Source organism: Grus americana, chromosome 4 (assembly GCF_028858705.1).
Source record: "Grus americana isolate bGruAme1 chromosome 4, bGruAme1.mat, whole genome shotgun sequence".
In the NCBI taxonomy this organism is placed as follows: Eukaryota; Metazoa; Chordata; class Aves; order Gruiformes; family Gruidae; genus Grus; species Grus americana.
The window spans coordinates 4,572,481-4,593,383 of record NC_072855.1 but is presented as its reverse complement, the minus strand read 5'-3'; the positions used below and the strand labels follow the sequence as shown (position 1 = coordinate 4,593,383).

Genomic DNA, 20,903 nt, shown 5'->3' with positions numbered 1-20,903 from the left:
GTAGAGAGAAATCTATAGATGGTTTCTCCCTTTTATTTCCAAACTCCCTTTAATTTTTTTCCATCTCAAGCTTTTTGAACAAATCTTTCAGTCTTATTACCAAACACAATGATAAACATAACATAAGGAAGTCGATCTATATGCTTTAGAGTTATTCATAGAATCATAAAATGGTTCGGGTGGAAGGGATCTTTAAAGACCATCTAGTCCAACCCCCCCTGCAATGAGCAGGGACATCTTCACCTAGATCAGGTTGCTCAGAGCCCCATCCAACCTGACCTTGAGTGTTTCCAGGGATGGAGCATCTACCACCTCTCTGGGCAACCTATTATTTATTAGCCTTCTCCATATTTTCATAGGATCTTTTTTTAATGCAGTACCTCAGAAGTTTTCTTTGAAAATATTCTGCTCATACCAACTTTTTCATATTCTGTTCATCATTCCCGTTATTTCAATGAGAGTATTCAAATAAATACAAATAAGCACATATGCCAATGTTTTTATGACTGGGGTTGCTGGGCTACAAAGGCAGTGAAGGTCTGGCCAATCTGCCTACCCTCCCACACATTAAGACCATTGGGAGTTACGCCTGGAATATGTTTCAGTCTCCCTTTTTTGGCTCTTTGCTTAATGTCAGCTGTAATGTAGTGTCACATCTAAATAAGGACACAAATTCTTTATACCTCTACAGGTGGCAAAACCAGCCTGAAGTTTAAAAGCAATGACTTCCTTGGAAAATCAAGCAGCATTACAAAAAGCATAGATTACCTGTCTTCGAAGGTCTCGTGTTTTCTTGGTCATCTTGTCAATAGCAATGTTGAGCGGGTCTCCCTTCTCCTTCCTTCCAGTCTGTTAAAATTAAATTTTGGAGTTAGAGAAAAACACTCCAGAAAATATACACTTTTTTAAAAAAAAAAGTACAGATTTATCAAAGGAAATCTATGCATCTCTTTTTGTTTGCTTCCATCAAGTTGTTATTTCCAATGCAATGTTTTTCACATGTTTACATGCGGGGGGGGGGGGGGCCTAGCAGACTATTTTAAAACAAACCTAAAATGATAAGGAGAAAGATTAAGGTGACTCACTGGAGAGTTCAGAACTTTTCCACCAATAAATTATGTGCATATATTATAACCCATGCTCCAAAAATCTGGCAAGACCTTTCACTATAAAAGGAATATTAAGAGTTTCTAATCTCCATCCTGCCAGGCACCGGGAATGTTCAACATGATAATAAGCAGCAACACAGCTTGAGGACAGAAGGAAAATGGTCCCTATGCCTGTAACAGGAACCATATTGGCAGACATTAGGTGCAGTATAAAGACGACTTCCACTTAAAACACTTTCCTGCAGGAAGTCTCAAAGCAAAAATGCTCATGAAGATTAAAAAGGGGGGAAAAAAAGCTTTTTGTGGCTCATAACGAATGAAAAAAAATATTTTTTTAGGTTCAATGGCACAAAAAGCATTAAGTGACTTTGTCAGCTGTATTACCTTTCTCTTAAGAGAAAAGTGCTTCTCTAAAGATTTGTCACATCTCTTACCACATTGAACTCTGTTTGATAGCTTTTCATCAAGAATCAAAATGATCTTCCATTCTTTCTGGCAGTACTCTTTCCTTCCCAATGCTATTTTCAAATACTCCTATTTAGAATTGTTCCTTGCATATGATTAAGAGCGATTTTGTATTTCCAGCTGAGCCTAATAGCATATGTTTCTGGGAACTATTGAGAAGTCACTTTTGGGGCGGGATGGGGATTAAACATACCCTTTCAATAATGATCTCTCAAATGTACAGCACTGTTATCAGCTCTACATGGCCACATTGGCAAGTGGCCTGTGTTCCAGTCTTCTGCTTTAAGCATTCATTCAAGGGAACGCCTGCTTTCTATTATTGTCTGTAATTCTAATTATGACATGAGGCCGATGCATTCGTGATCTTTTAGATATCTGTAAAACCTATCCCCTTATTTTATTTGGAAATTTAAACATAAAAATATCAAGTGCCACCAGAATTTAATGTAAAACAGAAATTTACCTCTTAGGTTTTAAAAAAGAATCAATCACAAATTCTGGAGTTAATCACACAAATTGACACCAGAAAAGAGAGAGAAAGCATTTGCTATGATACAAGAGGAGGCATCTGTGTAACCCGCTGATATTTTTATCTCACTTTTCTTGTGTTCATCCTTTGACTGAGTTCTTCTGGTCCCCAGCTAACTATGGCTCTTTAGCCTAAACAATTTCAGCACATGCTTTTAGTTTTAGATGTCCTGAATTCGGTCCCCGGTATTTTGTCCAAGACAGCAGCTGTCATATGTGCACACAATCTATAGTTTTTCAAGCTGAAATTTCAAAATAAAAATGAGGCAGATAAGTTTGGTACAGGAAGCCTCTGCTAACTGTTGAAATGGTACAGCAGGGACTGCCAGATGAGTTAGTCTCAGCCAAGTTCCTAGTCTGTTAGACTATAAAGCTATATTCTAAGAAAAAATTCAATTACTCTGGCTGTGTGCTGTGTACTAGCTGAACCAAGTATCCTTGGTGATGTTAGCATTCTGGCATGCTTTATTTTCCCAGTAAAATAATTAAATTTCTGTAATATTGTTTAAAATCTTCTCTTCCTTCTTATTGTTTAAGCTTTAATGCATTGGCTTAGAAAGATACGTAATCACACAAAATATTTTAACATGTTTTGCTGGGGCAAAAACAGCCTTCCCCCCCCCCCCCCCATAAAATCAGGCAATAATCTGCTAAACTGTGCAAATTGCAGTGAATGTTAACACAATCAAAAAGCAAACACCGTGACACTTAAGGCTACATTGGGATGGTATTTTACAGCTCTCAAACAAAACAACTAGTTAACAATTCTTCACTGATCTCATGCAGGGCAGAAGCATTTTGTGTTCACCACTGACATGCAAGATTAAGCACTTAATGCTTGTCACGCATTTAGCGGGTCAGAAAATTGTCCTGAATAGGCCCTTGGGACTTCTTCCAGGGTAGTCAGCGAGAGGATACAACACTAAATAAATTAGGCACCTGATAAACTGCACCGTTTAGGAGCAAAGGCTCCGGACATTCCCTAAATGGTCATTGGAAAAAAGTAGAAAATTTGAGATTGACTCTAAAAGTTTGTAATTTGGGTTCCTAACGGGTGGTTTGTATTGCACATAGGAGGAGACTATCACTGAGAGTAGGCCCATGGCAGCCTACATCTAGCACCCCTCTTAATTTGTCCTGTAACTTTATCAAATTTACCCTGTAACTTTTTTAGTCTAGTTTTAAATTATGTAAACAGGGGCCCTTAAGGTACATCCAACACCAGACAACTGGGAACCCTTCTGTGACCCTTAGGCCACACAACGCAAACTGGCAATATCCATCTGGCCAGCCCCTTGTCCCTCCAGAACAGACAAAAGCCTCATCTGTATTGCTTACTGAACAAGTGCCTGCGCTGTGAACTGCCCGAACCATGCCCACACACCCTCTGAGATGCCAAATGGCACCAACCAGTTTGTACTGGAAAACAGGCCACTGAACCAAGTCAGAGACCCAGTTGAGCTCTCTCACTGGCAGTATTTTGTTAACACATATCAATATGGATGAAGTTGTAGAGACGCTTCTCATGTTCTGCACAATTTTTACTTCTCCGGGAATTTTGAGTGTCCTTCACCTGTTATTAAAATGGCTACTGCCTTTTAATCTGGATACAAACCCCCTTCTTCACTGTACGATTTCAAAGAAGGAGAAATTTGTTTAGTAAATCACATTATTGAAAAATAAATAGCATGGCATGTGATGTTACATAGCTTCAGGCAGGTCTGTCAAACACCATCTGCTCTGTGCTGAAAATATAAGTTTATTAAAGTTTATTTATTTAAGTCCTTAAATACTCTTATATTAATGTTGCTCTGTGATAATTTTTTTGGCCTTCATTCCTAGAAGGGATCGAAAGGAATTTAGCGGTTTCCTGTGTTTCTGAAAAAAACGTAAAGCTTGGTATTGAGCCTTATAGCATTTCACTGTTAATCTTTTTCTGCAAAGGGAAGAAAGATATTTTGGAAATGGGATAAAAAGGAAGTAAAAATTGCTGCTGGCATTGGGATAAAAAGAGAAGGAGGAGAAATGCACAGAATTCCGTGAATGCCAGAATACTAGTATTCAGAGTTCCTGTGGACAGAATTACATCTGTTCATGATGTAATAAGGAGAACTTTGCTACAGGAGAATATATTAATCGGGTCTCTGATTTCTACTGACCATTAGCATTTGCATACTGGTTTTACCCAAGATATTTTCAAATGATTCTCTCAGTCTATGTTACTCCCATCCTAATTGCCTTAGAGCTTTGCCCTGCCTGTTTGATTTATTCTCATTTGATCAGGATGAGCTAATTTCCATGGGCTCTCAACCAGGGGCTGTGCTGCCTGCAGAGTCCCCCAGGTCAGGAATGGGTCTTCTATTGCACTTCTACCCCAAGGCTGTGGTCTCCCTCCCAGATCACACAACATAAGATATTCAACTCCCTAAATATATTTTTCAAGCATTTTTAAGCCTGATTTCCCACCTGGCATCAGAGGTTGAGTAGTTTTTCAACACATTCATGCCCAAGTAGTGGAAGAAATCTAGGTACTGCCCTTTTATTCTAGAAAATGCTTACAGTCGCAACCGCTGTCAACAATATTACTTGAACAATACAATGAATACAGAACACAATCATTGCCTTCCTTATATTAAGCAAAGTCTAAAAATCTTCACAGTTAAAACTGCATAATATTAAGGTAAGCATTTAGTATATTAGGAACTTCATATTTAGGGAACTTCAACTTCATTTAGTTAGGAGGAGAAATAAAATAATAACAAAAAGCACTTAAGGACGGTAAGATATTTCAGCATCTGCTAGAATAATCTCTGCTAAGATATAGCATGGTTTTTCCTTTTGAAAAAACCCCAAGCTTTTTCTCTCCTTCTTTTTCTTCTTTTCATGAGCTATTCACAGTTTATACCATTGGAGTAAAATAAAAATATCCCAAATTATTTTTTGCAACTATTAAGGACATTTATATCCCACGACTTGCTCACTATAGAATTCTTCAAAAAAAAAAAAAAAAAATTAAAAGTGTTTAGAAAAAAATCAGCATGAGGTACTATATAGGATGCTCTTTTCTACCCCTAGAGAATATCACAGAATCAAGACATGGAGAGTCAAGCCAATCAGCCTAGAGACAAAGCGCATTTTGGATGAGACACAGTCAACCTTGGAAGAAGATTCTCCAGACTGGAACTATGCTGTTAGTTTAGAATAATTCCAAATACCACCAATATGGAAATCATAAAGCTGAAATTTCAGCACATGAAACAGATAAAATTACTACTACCAAAAGTATTATAAAGAGGGCTTAGATGTTATAGTAATGAATACCCTTCCATTGAAAAGTTAGGATTGCTTACAGTTGTGTGAGATGCAACTGCAGGCCTCCAACACAATGTCACAGACAAAAAAACGTGTATGACAATTAAACGAGAGACGTTAGAGAGAGCTATTGTCCTTTTTCTTTAAAATGCATAATTTAGAAGTTCAGTGTTTCAATTTACCCATAATAATAATAATGATGATAATAATAATAATAATAATAGCCTAAAACTGTAAGAAATTTTGGGACCACTGTTTTCACACATTCCCCTGTCTTCTCTGCTGCTTTAGGTATAAGCCAAAATACCTGGGAGAGCTCAGTCTCCTACCATAGTACATGTTGCATGTCCAAGACATCTTCACTGCCATTAGTCGGGTAATTTAGCCTCCAGGAGACAGGTGGAAAGATTATCTATTGATCCAAAAGCTACCAAACCTTGATATACTTTTATATTTTCATCATCCCCTAGGTAGATGGTTCCATTATTTACAGTTTATTCAGAACTTCAATATCACGATGTTTTATTAAAGCGTAAATTGCTGCTCAAAAATATATCTGTCCTAATATTTTAGTTTAAATGTTGAACAACATCACTCTTTAAAACCTATGCTCATGTTCAATAGCCCTTTTAAAAGTGATGAAGGGAAGCTCAGTACTAAGAAGAAAAACATTTTGAACAACACACATAAGCTGCATCAGTGCTTTTAAGCAGAAAGCTAGGTTTAAACATACCCATACATAGTCTCCTTCTGACAGGTTAAGAAGACTAATTTTGGGTCAGGAAAAGGCTAACCTATATATCCTAGCAGAAGTGAGTAGAGACTTAATTTCACTGGAATTTGAAAATTGTAGCTATTAGCTAGGGAGATGGGTCAGGAAAACATACTTTAGAAAATTTGTGTGGTCCTTCTATGGACGAGCTGAAAAAGACATCTTAGAATAAATAAATAATTTATTTTTTTTTTTTTTTAAAGCAATAGTGAGAAAAACTCTTAGGAGCATGGTGTGAATGTGAAATTACTGTTCTATTCACCTTACTGATTTTATCCATTCTTTATGTTTATTCCTATGAATGATTTTCATTGTTTTAGATTTTATTCTAAGTAACTAGATAGAAGGTTCTGCAATTATCCGTTCTCCATCTTTAGTTTTGCTAAAAAATCACCTCATGTGGAATAAAAATGTGTACGTTCCCTTTTCCTCTTAATCATTTTTTCTTGAGGGAAAAAAAAGGATTTTGCATAAATGGGGGAAAAAGGTTGCTTAGATATCCTTTTTCCACTCAGGTCTTTTGGCCTTTGTTTAAGGAGTTGAAAAGGAGAAAGGCTCGGTCACCACAGAGAAAGGACAAGACTGAAAGATCCTGGTATGTATACTATCTTGCCATTTTCAATCATAGAATCTTTAAGGTTGGAAAAGACCTCTAGGATCAAGTCCAACCATCAACCCAACACCACCACGTCTACTAGACCATGTCCCAAAGTGCCATGTCTACGTGTTTTTTGAACACCTCCAGGGACGGTGACTCCACCACCCCTCTGGGGAGCCTGTTCCAATGTCTGACCACCCTTTCAGTGAAGAAATTTTGCAATAAAATACTCACTTACAGGCTTTCTTCATGGAGCTTCCACAATACTACTCAGTTCTAGAATGTCATTCACTAAATAACTTGCTCATAAATGTACGTTACAGACAAGAAGTTCTCCTAAAACAAACCAATTGCTTTCAGCAGTGTTTAATTACCTTACAAAATTGTGACCAGATCACAGTGAGTGTAATTGGTTCCAGTGTAGCATAAATAATCACAACTATGCAGAAACCTGGATAAGCCACATCCTTGCAATCCCAGATAGTAAACAAACTCAGTAAAATATAAATGAACCATGAGCTGGACACGATATCAGTACCTGAGGTGCGCAAATCTTGGCCTTGGCCTCGATCCAAGCAAGATTTATTTAGATCTGTAGACAATTAAAACTGAGTGTGTAATGAAATAAAGAGATTATAAAAACTGAATATGTAAATGGTGGAAGAATAATCTCTTTGTCTCTTTTATGTATGTTTTCTAGTGGGATTTTCCTAAGTTACAAGGCAAGTGTAAAATACAAATCTCATTGATTTTCATTAGGTAAAACATATGCATTGGTTCTTTTTTGGGGTGAGGTGGGGGAAAGTCATACATCTATTAGAAATTCTTCCCCAAGGCAAGAATATCCTGCATTCATTTAAGAGTTGTGTCATTTAATTAAATCCAGATCATAATGTAGCACACACTGCCCTTCGAGAAAGCAGTGACAGTTTTCAAGGTAGGACCATCTCATTTAATTTTGCCATCTAGAAATATTGAATCAAATCTAGTTATTTTTGCTCCTTCTATATTCAATATATAGTGACAGGCATTTTTAGAGCACCCATCTGTCTTACATATTTATTTTAATGTGGGATACATATCACCACATGGGGTTGCTTCTCTCCATTGACAATGGAGAGGGTCTTGTGGTACTAGATGATTAACTCTTAAACAACTAAGTTTCATGAGAAAAAAACCCGCCTTCTTAGTAACTACAAAGATTGTCCAGCCCTCCTAAGGATCTGGCTAGAGACTGCATCTTCACAGAATCCCAGACTGGTAGGGGTTGGAAGGGACCTCTGGAGATCATCTAGTCCAACCCCGCTGCTAGAGCAGGATCACCTCGAGCAGGTCGCACAGGATCGCATCCAGGTGGGTTTTGAATCTCTCCAGAGAAGAAGACTCCACAACCTCTCTGGGCAGCCTGTCCCAGTGCTCGGTCACCCTCAGAGGGACGAAGTATATCTTGGACAATTTATGTACGGTTTGGATTATTTTTTCCAGAGAATTTAAAAATATTAGCATCGTGAGGGCACCTTTTTTACAAGCTTCCCCAAAAGACATTCCTGGACTTCCGGGTTGTGATATTTTGAGGTCCTGTAAATAATTCACTTTCTTCCCTCTGTCTAAAAGAAACACACTTCATAAATTTTAGATGAAGTGTTGGATCTTAACAATCTTGCCTGCTTCTCCATGCTCATTTTCACCCTTCAAAACCTTTAAAATACAAACACATACACACAGAACACTTTAGTACTTTGGTCATCACTACCAATGGCCTTAGGACAACGCTGTGTAAAAACTGTTTCATATCCTTGTAATTATAGGTGTGATTGCAAGAGACAGACAGTTGCCGGTCACAGAAATATCACACCCGAATGAAGAAAACAAAACAAAACAAAACAAACGTTACAGCTCGATTTCTCTAATCTGAGCTTTCTCAGATAAAGACACATGCCAACGTTACCCTAATTTGGAACGGAAGTTTGCTGATAATAGGGGAAAACAAGGAAATGCAGTTGGAGGAGCCAGGACTGATAACCTGAGACAGGTTTTCTGCCATGTCCTCAAGAAATCTCTCCGATACGTGTGTAACGTGATCTATATCACTGCAAATGCAGGTGGTACGAGTGTTAGCATGCAAGTGTACTTCTGATCCAGGTTTCTGTCCTCATGTCCTTGAGAACCGATGTCTCTGAAGCTTTCCCTCATTCCTCTCCGTTTGAGAGGGGTGCCTTTGTAACAATATGTATTGCAACATTGACCTGCAGAATATTTCTTTTAGTTAGAGCATCTTTTCCTTGGCAATGCTTACTGAGAGGACTCAGAGAGGGAAACAGCAGGGTTTTCATAGAACAAACCAAGTATTTCTATTCAGAAGATGTCAGTATACAAAACTGATGCTGTTACACTTAAATGCATACGAAAAAAAATTAGAATTTTAGAGGACAGAAACATGGACGTTGCAAACTGTTATAAAACCATCAGCTTCACTGAAGACACTCTAATTTACACCAGCTGAGAATCTCCCCACTCATCAGTTAAATGAAATCTTGCAGATGCTTCCATTTAGAAGGTCAGAAATGTTTACTCCAGAATTTGAAGTTATTCTAATTTCTTCACAGACATCCACTCGCAAAGGGTCCACTACAAACTCATCATTTAACCACCAACTGCTTTCCAGCTGTAAATTGCAATCTGCTTTTAAATTGCTTCTGGATGGCTTCTCTTAATCTAAAATAACTGGAGGAAAAGGAGATAGCACACATTTTTTCTTTCCCTTCAGATATGGAAGACCGCAGCGAAGGACTATGTAAATAAAAAGTGTTAAAATTTACCCATTTTAATACAAGCTCTTGAGAAAAGTCTATTCTATTAATATAAGCATAATAATTAATGTTACTAAGTAATGAAATAGTTATTAATAAAGCTTTCTATCATATTTTCTATTAAAATGTTATGTGTTAAAAAGTTTAAGTAATATCAGGCAACTAAGAAAAGAGGAGTGGTAGAAAAGTTCAGGACTTCTTACAATATGTAACAAACAATATCGCATGCATCTAAACTCGGAAGATTGATTGGGTAAATCTTTGTTACCTCTCTGTTACAAATTAGTGGAAATACTTGCTGGAACTCATAACTGAAGTGGTATTGATGTCTGGTATGGCCATTGGCCTCAGTTTTATGTCTCATTCCCTAGAAAACACCTGTAGCCAATCTCCTCCTGGTTGGTTTTAGATTAAAAGTTATATTATGAGTCACAAGGATGACTGTTATTCACTGAATTAAATGCAGGACCTTCTAAGACATCTCAGCATCCCTTGAAAACATCTTTTTAGGATTTTTCAGGTCTCCCTCTCAAGTGGAATAGGAGAACCACATCATGTTATTCAGTTGCAGGCAAAGACCTTTTAATTTCTTGATGTGTTTAAGAAAAGGCTCCGTTTGATGACATATTTGAGCGTTATGTTGGGTTCTGTAGTGTGGAGCTTTATGCATTTTTTTTCAGCAAAGGAGCTTTTTAAATAAGTGGACCTCTCTGACAAATAGAGTGACTGTTGGAAGTACGTCAAACAGTTCACAATGTTTACAGGTATTAAATGAACATTTTTAATGAACATAGTGATGTTCCAACTATGCCATTCTATTTAGATGCAGAATTGTTAAAGGCATAAAGACAGGTATTATATAGCCTTAGAGTTCAAAACCCCCAAATCTGGCCTGTCTGTAGGAGGGACAAATTGTCTTGACTGCACTTACAGTGCTTTGATTATCAATTATCACTAAACAATAGGATTTCAACTAGTTGGTTGCATTGGTCACCATCTAACAAATCTCTTTATGAGATATGCATCAAGTATTACATCTGCATAACTTTCTTCCTAATTGCATCACGCTCATATTCCTCGGATGATCCGCAAGGCAACAAGGGCTTGTTTATTTCCTATCGAAAATGTATTCATCAATGTACGCAGCTGAAAGTTAATGCTAACTCACGATTTGTGCTTATAACAGAGAATTAAATGCTTTTTCAAATTCATTGCTACTTTCTTTTCCTTTATCTTGCCAGTTCCCTCCAGACCACTGAGGTGTGTTTCTCCGTGAGTTTTTTTTTCTGTTTTTCTCTTCATCTTCCAACCTGTTCTGAACATTTTCGATCACAGGCTACGCCAAAACAACATTTGCGATTATTTTGGTGGATGTTTCTTGCAGCCAGTGAAACCACTGTGACTTTCCAGCTCTGACACCCTACTTGGCAGTGTACTGTGCAGCCTACACAATATCAGGTTAGTGCCTGTGTCAGACTTTCTGAGGACAGTGACGTGTGTCTGGCAGCAAGGCTTTTCAGTCTGGCACATCTCCAGTGAAATCCCCACCTGCAAGCAAACAATGCGCGTGAGGTTTAATTGGACACGTACTGTAACTTTAGCGACTGTTTTGAATGAATGGAGAGAGAGGAAAGCCTGGGAAAGACAATAACTCAGTCCTCATTATAGTAATTAATCGGTCACTTTGAGTACTGGTTTCTTTGTGTCCACATGTTCCTTTGTAGGACATCACAACCATGAGGCATTAGTGCTGAAACAAAACCAACCAAAATAAAAATAAAAGAACTATTTAAACTCCAACCAGACATTCAAAAGAATGCAAGAGCAAAGGACCGGCTCCTTCTATTTCTACAGAGCAAAGCCACCGTCTATTCCTGTCACCACCTCAGATCAATGTGCTAAGTGATATCCATTCAAATTACTTGCTAGTTTAATCAGAGGAAGTGAAACACAATTACAGGGCATTAGCGTAAAAGCCAGTACAAAATAACAGAATGTCCGTGTGGGATATCTGAAGCAAAAGCCTGTTGAAAATAACTCTGTGACATTTTCGTCAACAGTCTTTTTATAGAAAAAAAACCAACCCTTTGTAAATGCTATTACAAACTAATTAGGCATAAAATAATGCTTTAAATCTATAAACTGATTAGAGTCCTTATTTCTCCTTGTAGATATCAGAATTTTTTATTTTTTTTCTTTTGTTCTGTTCTTAGAAAAAACCTAAATGCACACAGATAAAGACCTTTACTGAAAGGATAACTGGTGCATTTACAAAGCCTCCCTGTGCTCCCTCTCAAGTCAGCAAGACTTTTACCATTATTCCATTGAATGATTTGAACATTCACTTTTCACGGACAGTCCAAATTTCCACTGAATGTAAGCTGTGGTTTCGGAATCATCAAACAGATGATGTATTCAGTGGATGAAACGGGAGCAGGGAAGGAACTCCTTCTTCTTCCCCTGAAGACAGGGATGCAAGACCGGTGGATTCCAAAGGACAAACAAATGCAAACCTGCCCCTGTAGCCTTGCTTGGAGTCCTCAGGTGGGATATGCACGGGTGGGCTCTGGTGCCTGGAGTCCCTCTGACCCTTTCATCCCAAGCTGCACCACAGCTCTGTTTCAGCGGGATAGGTAAAAATACACACCCAGTCCGGAGGAATAAAGGAAATAAGGATTTGTGAATCCCCACAACAGGGAATCAGACCGAAGCCTCTCATTTTGTGGGTGACACACAGCTATTAAACCTTCTCCTTCCAGCCCTAACTTGCTTTTTAAGACCCAGAAGGCGTGGGGGCTCAGACTCTACCCAGCACAGTTAACCTCCTGGATTGAACTGACTTCACATTTTTCAATAGTCACAATGCATAGCCCAGGTCTTTGTACCCCTGTGGTAAAAAAAATCACTTAAAATGTTCATGTTGTAATTCCGAGCTCATAAACTCTGAGGTCTTTAATTGAATTTGGCCCTTTATCTTCTATATTCATGAGACAGTAATTAATCTGACCATCCCTGCCTGGTCTATAGGGTAATTGAATGAATAGCTCTGCACTTCCACATAAATGCCTCCAAAAAGAATTATTACTATGAATGTGCAATATGACAAGTTAACGCCGCTACGTTGCTAATGATGGCATTGAAACTGTTAAGCTAAGTGCGATTGGAGCCCATCTTGTAGCTAATGGAAAGGGAAGAATGTATATGAACAGGCAACGCGCAAAACCACTGTACAATTCACACTCTGTCTAGACTTTTAAAATAAAAAAGATAAAGTTAATCCTATTTTTCGAATTTCCTTGATACACCTTCATCTTCTGGAACAACAGAAATCCCCAAAATATTGCAGAAGGGGTTAAAAGCAAGATAGTTCTTTTGGTAGATTGCCGCAAAGACTTCCTGTAGGAAATGAAGCGTAAAACATTTTAAAGAATGTTAAATGAAATCACAGCGGACTGAAGCCTGTGGTTCCAGTGCAAGATCTGAAACAACTTTTGAAACAGATGCTAATTGGCACCACCTTCGTTCTGATGTTCGTAAATGAAACCGAACGAGCCTGCAAAGGTGCCAAAGGCACACTAGCTGTCCAAAGAACATTAAAATGTGCTTGGATTCGGTTTGTCAGCTCCAAAGTTATTTATATCTTGCTAAGTTATTTAGATGCTTTTGAAAATTCATCCAATGAGACAAGTGTGTACGTTTTCAAACGGGTTGAAAGTCTGCGGAATTATCCTGGATACACCTGCGTTATCAATTAGCATTGGCTTTGGAGGTGAGCTGCCGATCTGGGCTTGTACTGAGTTACTCACTGCAGGAGATTTTTTTTTACTGGGGAATAGTTCATGGTTTGTACCGAGAAAACGTGGTAGTTTGTGAGTCTCAGTACAAATTATGCACCATCAAAAGTTATCCAGAGACATCTGCAGCTGTTTAGTATACCTTTTCACAACAGATGTATGTAGAAACTAATTGCAAGTAGTAAAAGTGCCAACTGACTTCTACATCTGGTTTTCTTCTTTCCCTCCTAAATAACTTAAACTTTGATGTTCCAAATTAAACCTATTTTTAATATATAAGGATACAAACCATTTTGAATAGTATTATTTTAGTAATTCACTAATTTGGCTCTGCAGCGACTTCAATAGCAATTTCAGTATTCACACAACGTAGCATTCCACACTTCCTATTTATTACTCTCTTCTTATATGCAATACTCTATAATTTCATTGGAATTATCTATGACATTATAACTGGATAAACATTTCCTATAAAAATCAATGATTTCAATAAAACAGGAACAATTGTAGAGATTCTTCTGCATGTTACACATGGGCATGATGTACACCAGCAAGATCGCAACTGAATGCACCGTCTATGGGAACCAGACTCTACTTCCAGTTCCCAGTCCAGTTCTGTTTCTAATAGATTATATTTTAGCAAACTTTTCTTTAGTATGGCAATTAACGTTAAGGGTGAGTCAATTCCACGATGATCAAACGCCTAAAGAAATTTAAAAAAATAAACTAAAGCCCGGCAGGAGAAGCTCTGCGGCTTTCCACACCGCATGATGCCTTTCACTTCAAAACTACTAAGTAAATTACTGAGAAAAAGTTACTGTGAATAAAATGGGCTGCACTGCGTTAAGTAATTATTTCTAAAGTGTGAAATGGGTAGGAAGTATCTCATCTTAAAGTAGTGCCATGATGCATATTACCTCTCTAGTATAAAGTGAACAGTATTTCTTTTTTTATTTTTTTTTTCTTTATCTTGCAGGAGCAAGCACAGGAATGAAAACTTTATTTTTTCTAATGATCTTTCATGTGGGAGAGAAGTGTAAAGACTCAACCTGTGAAACTATGCTGTACTCTGCTATTTGTACCGCGCTACTGTTTCTGGAAGAATCTTCTAGAGTTTCATGAGCGATCAGGAAATGCCCAGTAAATGATAAATATATTTGGTTAATGCCCCCCATTTAAGGAATGCATGATGGAGACATGATCTCCTATGCTAAGGACCAGCATTTCTGGGAGCATTAAGGGATGCACCCCGGTTAAGATTTAATTTGTGAAGCAATGCAGAACACAGCTTGCCTTTAAGTATGTCTTGCAGTATGTCATGCTGCACTCCCATTCTGTTCCTCTGTCTTGAAAACCAGTGGTAAAAAAAGGTCATTTTAATAGAAAAGTTATGATCACAACATGGATAAGGAAAATACCCTTATGACGCTTCTGAGAGAACTGAGGGGATTCTTGCAATTAATTAATACCTAGATGCATAATAACAGGCTATTTCACCAAGAAGAAAAGCTTATTTTTTCTTCTGGGGTTTTTTTGGTTGATTGGTTGGTTGGTTTTTTTGACCACTGCTACTAAAAGTTGCAGGGATGGAGGATAAGAAAGAGGAAAACCACACCAGAATTAAAAAAGAGCTTTCTCCAAGACAAAAGTTGACACAAATTGGCAGTAACAAATCGTGTATACTAACTGGATAAAATGCTGTTGTCCATTTAAAGGATAATTGCACATACATTGTAACATTTATGCAGAGTACATATGAAATTCAGTCCCAGATCAAAAATAAGAGGTAGTAGAGATTTAATAAGAGAGTACTAGTCTGGGTTGAATGGCCAACAAGCATAATTTAGAGAAAATATTTTTCCTTAATAATTCCTTTCAATAACATGCAACACAGGTTTTTGTTTTGTCCATATACATAAGAGATTCATTCCAAAAAGATCAGAAAGGGTTATTTTCTCAGATTAAATATCATATGGATATCCAAATTATACTTTGCGAGGGCAAGACTTCTGAATGCAAAGGGGTCATTTAGTGACCTGCTCAGGAGAAAGAGTAAAAGTGTATCTACAAAGCGTAAACTCATTTTGGCCTCAGTCCTGAAACTGTCTTTGAGGTTTGACCTTCAGAAGAACTTCACATAACACAGATGGGTTGACTAGGGTTGGCCACAGGAAAGCGTTTAACAAGTCAGCGTTGCAAAGCACTCTGTAACGACGCAGAACAAGTCTCTAAATATATCAAGTGAGCTCTTCTCTGCTGAAATATCTCTATGTTAATAGCTTGTTCTCTGGGATCAGCAAGTGTTACATCCAGGAGAGGAATGGAGAGAACACAGGAATTTCAATGCACGGCGTTGGCATTATATTTTATTACTTCAAATTTTAATATTTTAATATCTAATTAAGCTGATAATTTAATAATTTGATAATTTGATAATTTAATAATTTAATTAAACAGTTTAAATAAATTTATAAATTTGTATACTTTCATACACAGAAATTGTAAGGTGGGGTTAATCTGTATTTAGAGCTAAGCAATGGCCAATGCCAAGTCATTTTGGAAGCTTCCCCACAGTGTAGGAAAATTAGGAAAATTAGGCAAAGTCAACAATACTACAGCAGACGGTTGTTCTGGCCATCATGTACACTCACTGCTGGTTGTAGCCCTGATGTGCATGGACAAGAGGGGGAGTGGACAACCTCAAATCCATGACCACCTTATGCCAAAATATCGGGCGAGGTACTTATAAATGTTTCTGGTGAGCCTGTTTTACTAATATCACAGGCTCGCACGAAACAAAAAGTACTGCCTTTACAAAATGAATATTTCTGGGCTTCTCTTTAGACAAAGAGATCTACTCTTTTTTTAAAAAATTGCCTTAAATGCACAACTATGTGCACATTTCACCGATGTTTCTATACTCAAGGATGAACTTTCATTTTGCGGATAACTTCCTAAATCAAGATAAGAATGTCAATCAATCATGTAATATAGCTAAAGAGTAGCAATTTTGGACAGGAGTGGTTTTTTCTTTTAAAAAAATGAGGCTAGCAGAATGACTGCCTATGCCAGTATTCATTTTGACTGATGAATTCCAGGGCAGTTTACTACAACAAATAGCATCTCCTAGTAAAATTATCTACTTCTAATATCATTCTGCTCTCCAAAAACGTATATTTTGACATCAGAAACAAATTGCAATGAGATACAGAAGAATAAGCTGTTGCCTTAGAAAGCTATTTCCAATATTCCACATAACTTCAAATTTTATCAAGACAAAAAGAAAGCTGCATGAGGTATATTTATGCATTTGTGTGTGTGTAATGCTTTTGTCATTCGAAGCCACTATATTTTACCTTTATACAATCAAAATAAATAAAAGAAAAAAAATCAAAATAACCATGTTTTCTTGACTGGCATATTTAGCATTTTCGGTGCTAAGAAGGGCAATGCCCAATATTAGGCATTATGTTAAATACCTTCTTTCAACTTCTATTTTTTTTTTTATGCCAAAATTTGTTCAAATTGCTGAACCGCAGACTTGAAAATAAAACACTAATATTGCAGCTGCCTGCTTAGCTACACTTTCCCCTGTTTTAATACAATTATATGATCAGATCTTAATTTTTCCACAGGAACTCTGCTAATGTGCACAGGATAGATGAGCTTCATTTCTTGCTCCATTGTTTATAGAGCTAAAAATATATTCTATGCAAAATTAACATAGATTAATATAGTACGCTAAAAATGTTGCTGGATATTTCATCAGTTTCTTATAAAACCGAAACCACGATTTAGGTGCGAGAAACCATAGTATTTAAGATTGTAGGCATGGCGGAGCAGAACAAATTTTACTTCTGAAATTTCAGAGGGAATGTTTCTATAAGCAAAATGGTATTGTTCGAGTTGGCATTCACGTGGGATTTACTAAGTAATGTCAAGTGTCGCGGGGATGTTCAGTTATCACGTCTGCTCTGCCCTGTTTGCACTTTAGAACAAAAAAGAAGCTCCCCAGGAGTGATGGGGAGAGAGTTGAGCTGTAATGATGCTGCAGTGAAAGTATTTAAAACTCATGAAATTATGAAATTAATTCACTATTTATAAGTCATGAAATAATGAAATTTATCCACCATTAAGTAAGTCTCTGCAGAGAAATGCTGTAGCACAGCAAAAAAACTGGCATGGGAAAATATTTTCTTCTGAATACAGAATATCACAAAAGGTTTTGGTTTGGTGTCCTCACGACTTGTGACTTGACAGTTGAATTATACCGACTTAAGTGGTTTTGCTATCACTTCTGATATCTTTTCTTATAAGAAAAGACAAGCATTATTACATTTTGTTACTTTTGTAAACCTCGAATCTAGTACCTTAAATGTGACCATGATTCTGCCCTTCAGAAATAAATCCTAATAACCCAACTAGATTTCTATCAGCCCATTACATAGTACCTTCCTGAATACAGACCGATTTCCAGTTTCTTGGACTAGAAATCACGACCACGTCTAATCTCCTGTGCCTGACAATAAGTTTATGATGGTGAATGGAAAAGCTCGCTGGCTTCAGAGGTCACTGAATGAGATCACAAACTATTTCATACAGCACAGTGATTAGTTAAAAATAAATAAATAAAAATAGAGCAGTAAGAAGAACAGACAAATACTCCTATTGCCATTGATGTTGCTCTACACTACATGGGTTTTATAGGCTACATTATTCCTCAGATGACACACTGAAATAAATACAGAAACTCAGAGCAAATGGAGATTTTTTTTTTTTTTTCCCACAAGTATTTTAGGAATTTCAAAGTTCAAATTTTGAAGCTGGATGCCCCCTCCCTGGAAGTCTTCAAGGTCAGGTTGGATGGAGCTTTAAGCAACCTGATCTAGTGAAAGATGTTCCTGCTCATGGCCGGGGGGTTGGATCAGATGATCTTTAAGGGTCCCTTCTCACCCAAACTATTCTATGATTCTATGATTCGTTGGGATTTTGGTATGTATTTTTTATTTTTTTTTTTCCTAATCAGAATAATTGAAATTAATCAAATTCTGCCCTCTGTATTACCAGAATAAGAATTAATCCACTAGTCTAAGGAACAAAATTTATATTTCTGATTCTCCCATACTACATGGAGTATTTGTGTGGTAGCTGTGAGATCCCGGCTGTGCTCTGCTGGGAAACGATGCACAGCAGTGGTAGGATCAACTGGGTAATTCGGTGACCTGGAATGAGAATTTGGGCACGTATGATATCTCTCACCAGCAAACATGAGGCATGTCTCCACCTAAACTGTAAGCAATAAGAACAGCCACTTTGTGATTTCCTGCGCAGATACACACCATAAAAATTATTAATTTTGAAAGTAATGCATTGTATTTAATTGAACACTGCAAAATCAGTATTTAGATACAATAATCTTTTTAAAAGAATGCACTGAAAATGAACAGCCCTGTTTACTGCTTCATAAACAGAGGGTGAAATATTCTGTTTTGTAAATAAGAACTGCAAATATTTATTTTAAAAAGCCAATAACCTAAACATTCTTCTACCCAAGGTTTTTTGTTTGGTGGTTTTTTTTTTTTTAAATGTCAATTACATCACAGAGTAATCATACAGCTAAATGATGCTTTAACCAGCTTGCTATGATAAATGTTCTATGCCTGCAACAGAGTATCTATAAAATGTTTTCCATTTGATCCAGCTGTAGGACTTGTGTTGAACTAGTAAACCAGGGGAAGGGGAATAAATTCTTATACTGATTCCTAGAACACATATTATAAACACAGTAGGAAAATTTCAACAAATTTTGATATTTCATATCTTTCCAAAATTCTTTTCTGAGCACCCTTCTGGAGTGACTACCCTCTTTATATCCCTTGCAGATAGCATTAGCCTACTGTAGTGAACATAAAAAAAGATATGATCCCTAGACAGAATAACGGCAGTCTGAAGAGTTTAAAACCATAATATAGACTATGAAAACAAAAGAATGCTGCTTAAAATACACAAGCTTTTTAAAAAAGTAATACTTTTTTGTGTTATGCTTATTTGCCTTTTGGCTTTATGTCTTAAGGAACTGTGTTTCAAATATTGCTATGCATGCCTGTCCTGGTTTCAGCAGGGGTAGAGTTAACTTTCTTCCTAGCAGCTGGTATAGCACTGTGCTTTGGATTTAAGATGAGAATAATGTTGATGACACACTAATATTTTAGTTGTTGCCAAGCAATCAAGGACTTTTCGGCTTCTCATACTGCCCTGCCAACGAGAAGGTGAGAGGTGCCCAAGAAGCTGGGAGGGGACACAGCCAGGACAGCTGACCCAGACTGGCCAAAGGGATATCCCATGCCATATGACATCATGCTCTGTATATAACTGGGAGGTGGGCCAGGAGGCGGGGTGGCTCAGGAACTAGCTGAGCATCAGCTTCAGGTGGTGAGAAACTGTGCTGCGCATCATTTGTTTTGTATATTATTATTATTATCATCATCATTATTATCCTCTTCTGTCCTATTAAACTGTCTTTCAACCAACAAGTTTTACTTTTTTTTCAAGTTGTTTCATTCTCTCCCCCAATCCACTGGGGAAGGGGACAATGAGCAAAGGGTTTTAGCTGCCTGCGAGGTTAAACCATGACAATACCCATCGGTGAGAAGTTGCCTTTATTAAAAAAAAAATTAAGAACATTTTGCATGAAAGAAAGATATGGGAATTTAGAGAAAAGTTAAATATTTGGAGATACAGAAACAGAAGAATTAGCTACAGTAACTACAAAACATAAACAATATTTGCAATCTTAATTATCCTCCTACTCTCTCATATCATCAAACCCCTTCCCTGTTCTAGGGCAGTAACCACCTACTCCCTCTAAATCACTTCAGTGAAGCCTGCAAATGCTATCTAACATTTATTTTCTGTTAGACAAACATATGCAAATGCTTATCCATATGCATAAGCACATAGACACACCTCCAGAATAAAACTCAAATCCCTTCATCAAGGTCAGCATCTTTAACTCATAGCTCCCATCCAAAGAGTCTAACTGAGATGTTGGTTACAGCGAGCGAGGAAGGACAGGGTGAAGGCAGATTGGGAATAATAACATTGTCATAGAGGCTAGTTACAGGCATGATAGCTTGACGGTTTAGTCATTTGTCTCTTCAGTTCCTAGATTCTTACGACTCTTCTACTATGTCTTGCCCACATCAAAAGTATGATTCAAGGCTTGCTCCTGTTAGTGGCATTTCTATTGTTTATTGTTTAATTTCTTTCCATAGAAACAATCTCTAATTGACTGCCTAGCTAGGTTATGAGTAATTTTTCTTACAACACAATCAAAATCATCTTCACTGCCTTTTTCATAAGTTCATTCCCCCCTTTCCATATACCCACTAAAGAAGCTGGGGTTTGTCTGTTGGACACTCAATATTCTGCAGAACACCGATGTGTGGTCAAGAATTTGCTTCAGTTCCACAACAGTGTGATTTTGTTCCCCAAGCGGAGATGCTACCATGGCTG

General features: G+C 37.4%; 1 protein-coding gene across 4 annotated transcripts in view; it reads right to left on the bottom strand.

The window, feature by feature from the left end:
• CTNNA2 (catenin alpha 2) overlaps positions 1-20,903 on the bottom strand; it is a 539,666-nt gene that overhangs the window by 118,889 nt on the left and 399,874 nt on the right. For all 4 annotated transcript variants that reach the window (XM_054824266.1, XM_054824262.1, XM_054824263.1 and 1 more), the window contains one exon: positions 769-849. In XM_054824266.1, coding sequence (XP_054680241.1) covers positions 769-849 — 81 coding nt within the window. The remainder of the gene's footprint in view (positions 1-768; positions 850-20,903) is intronic.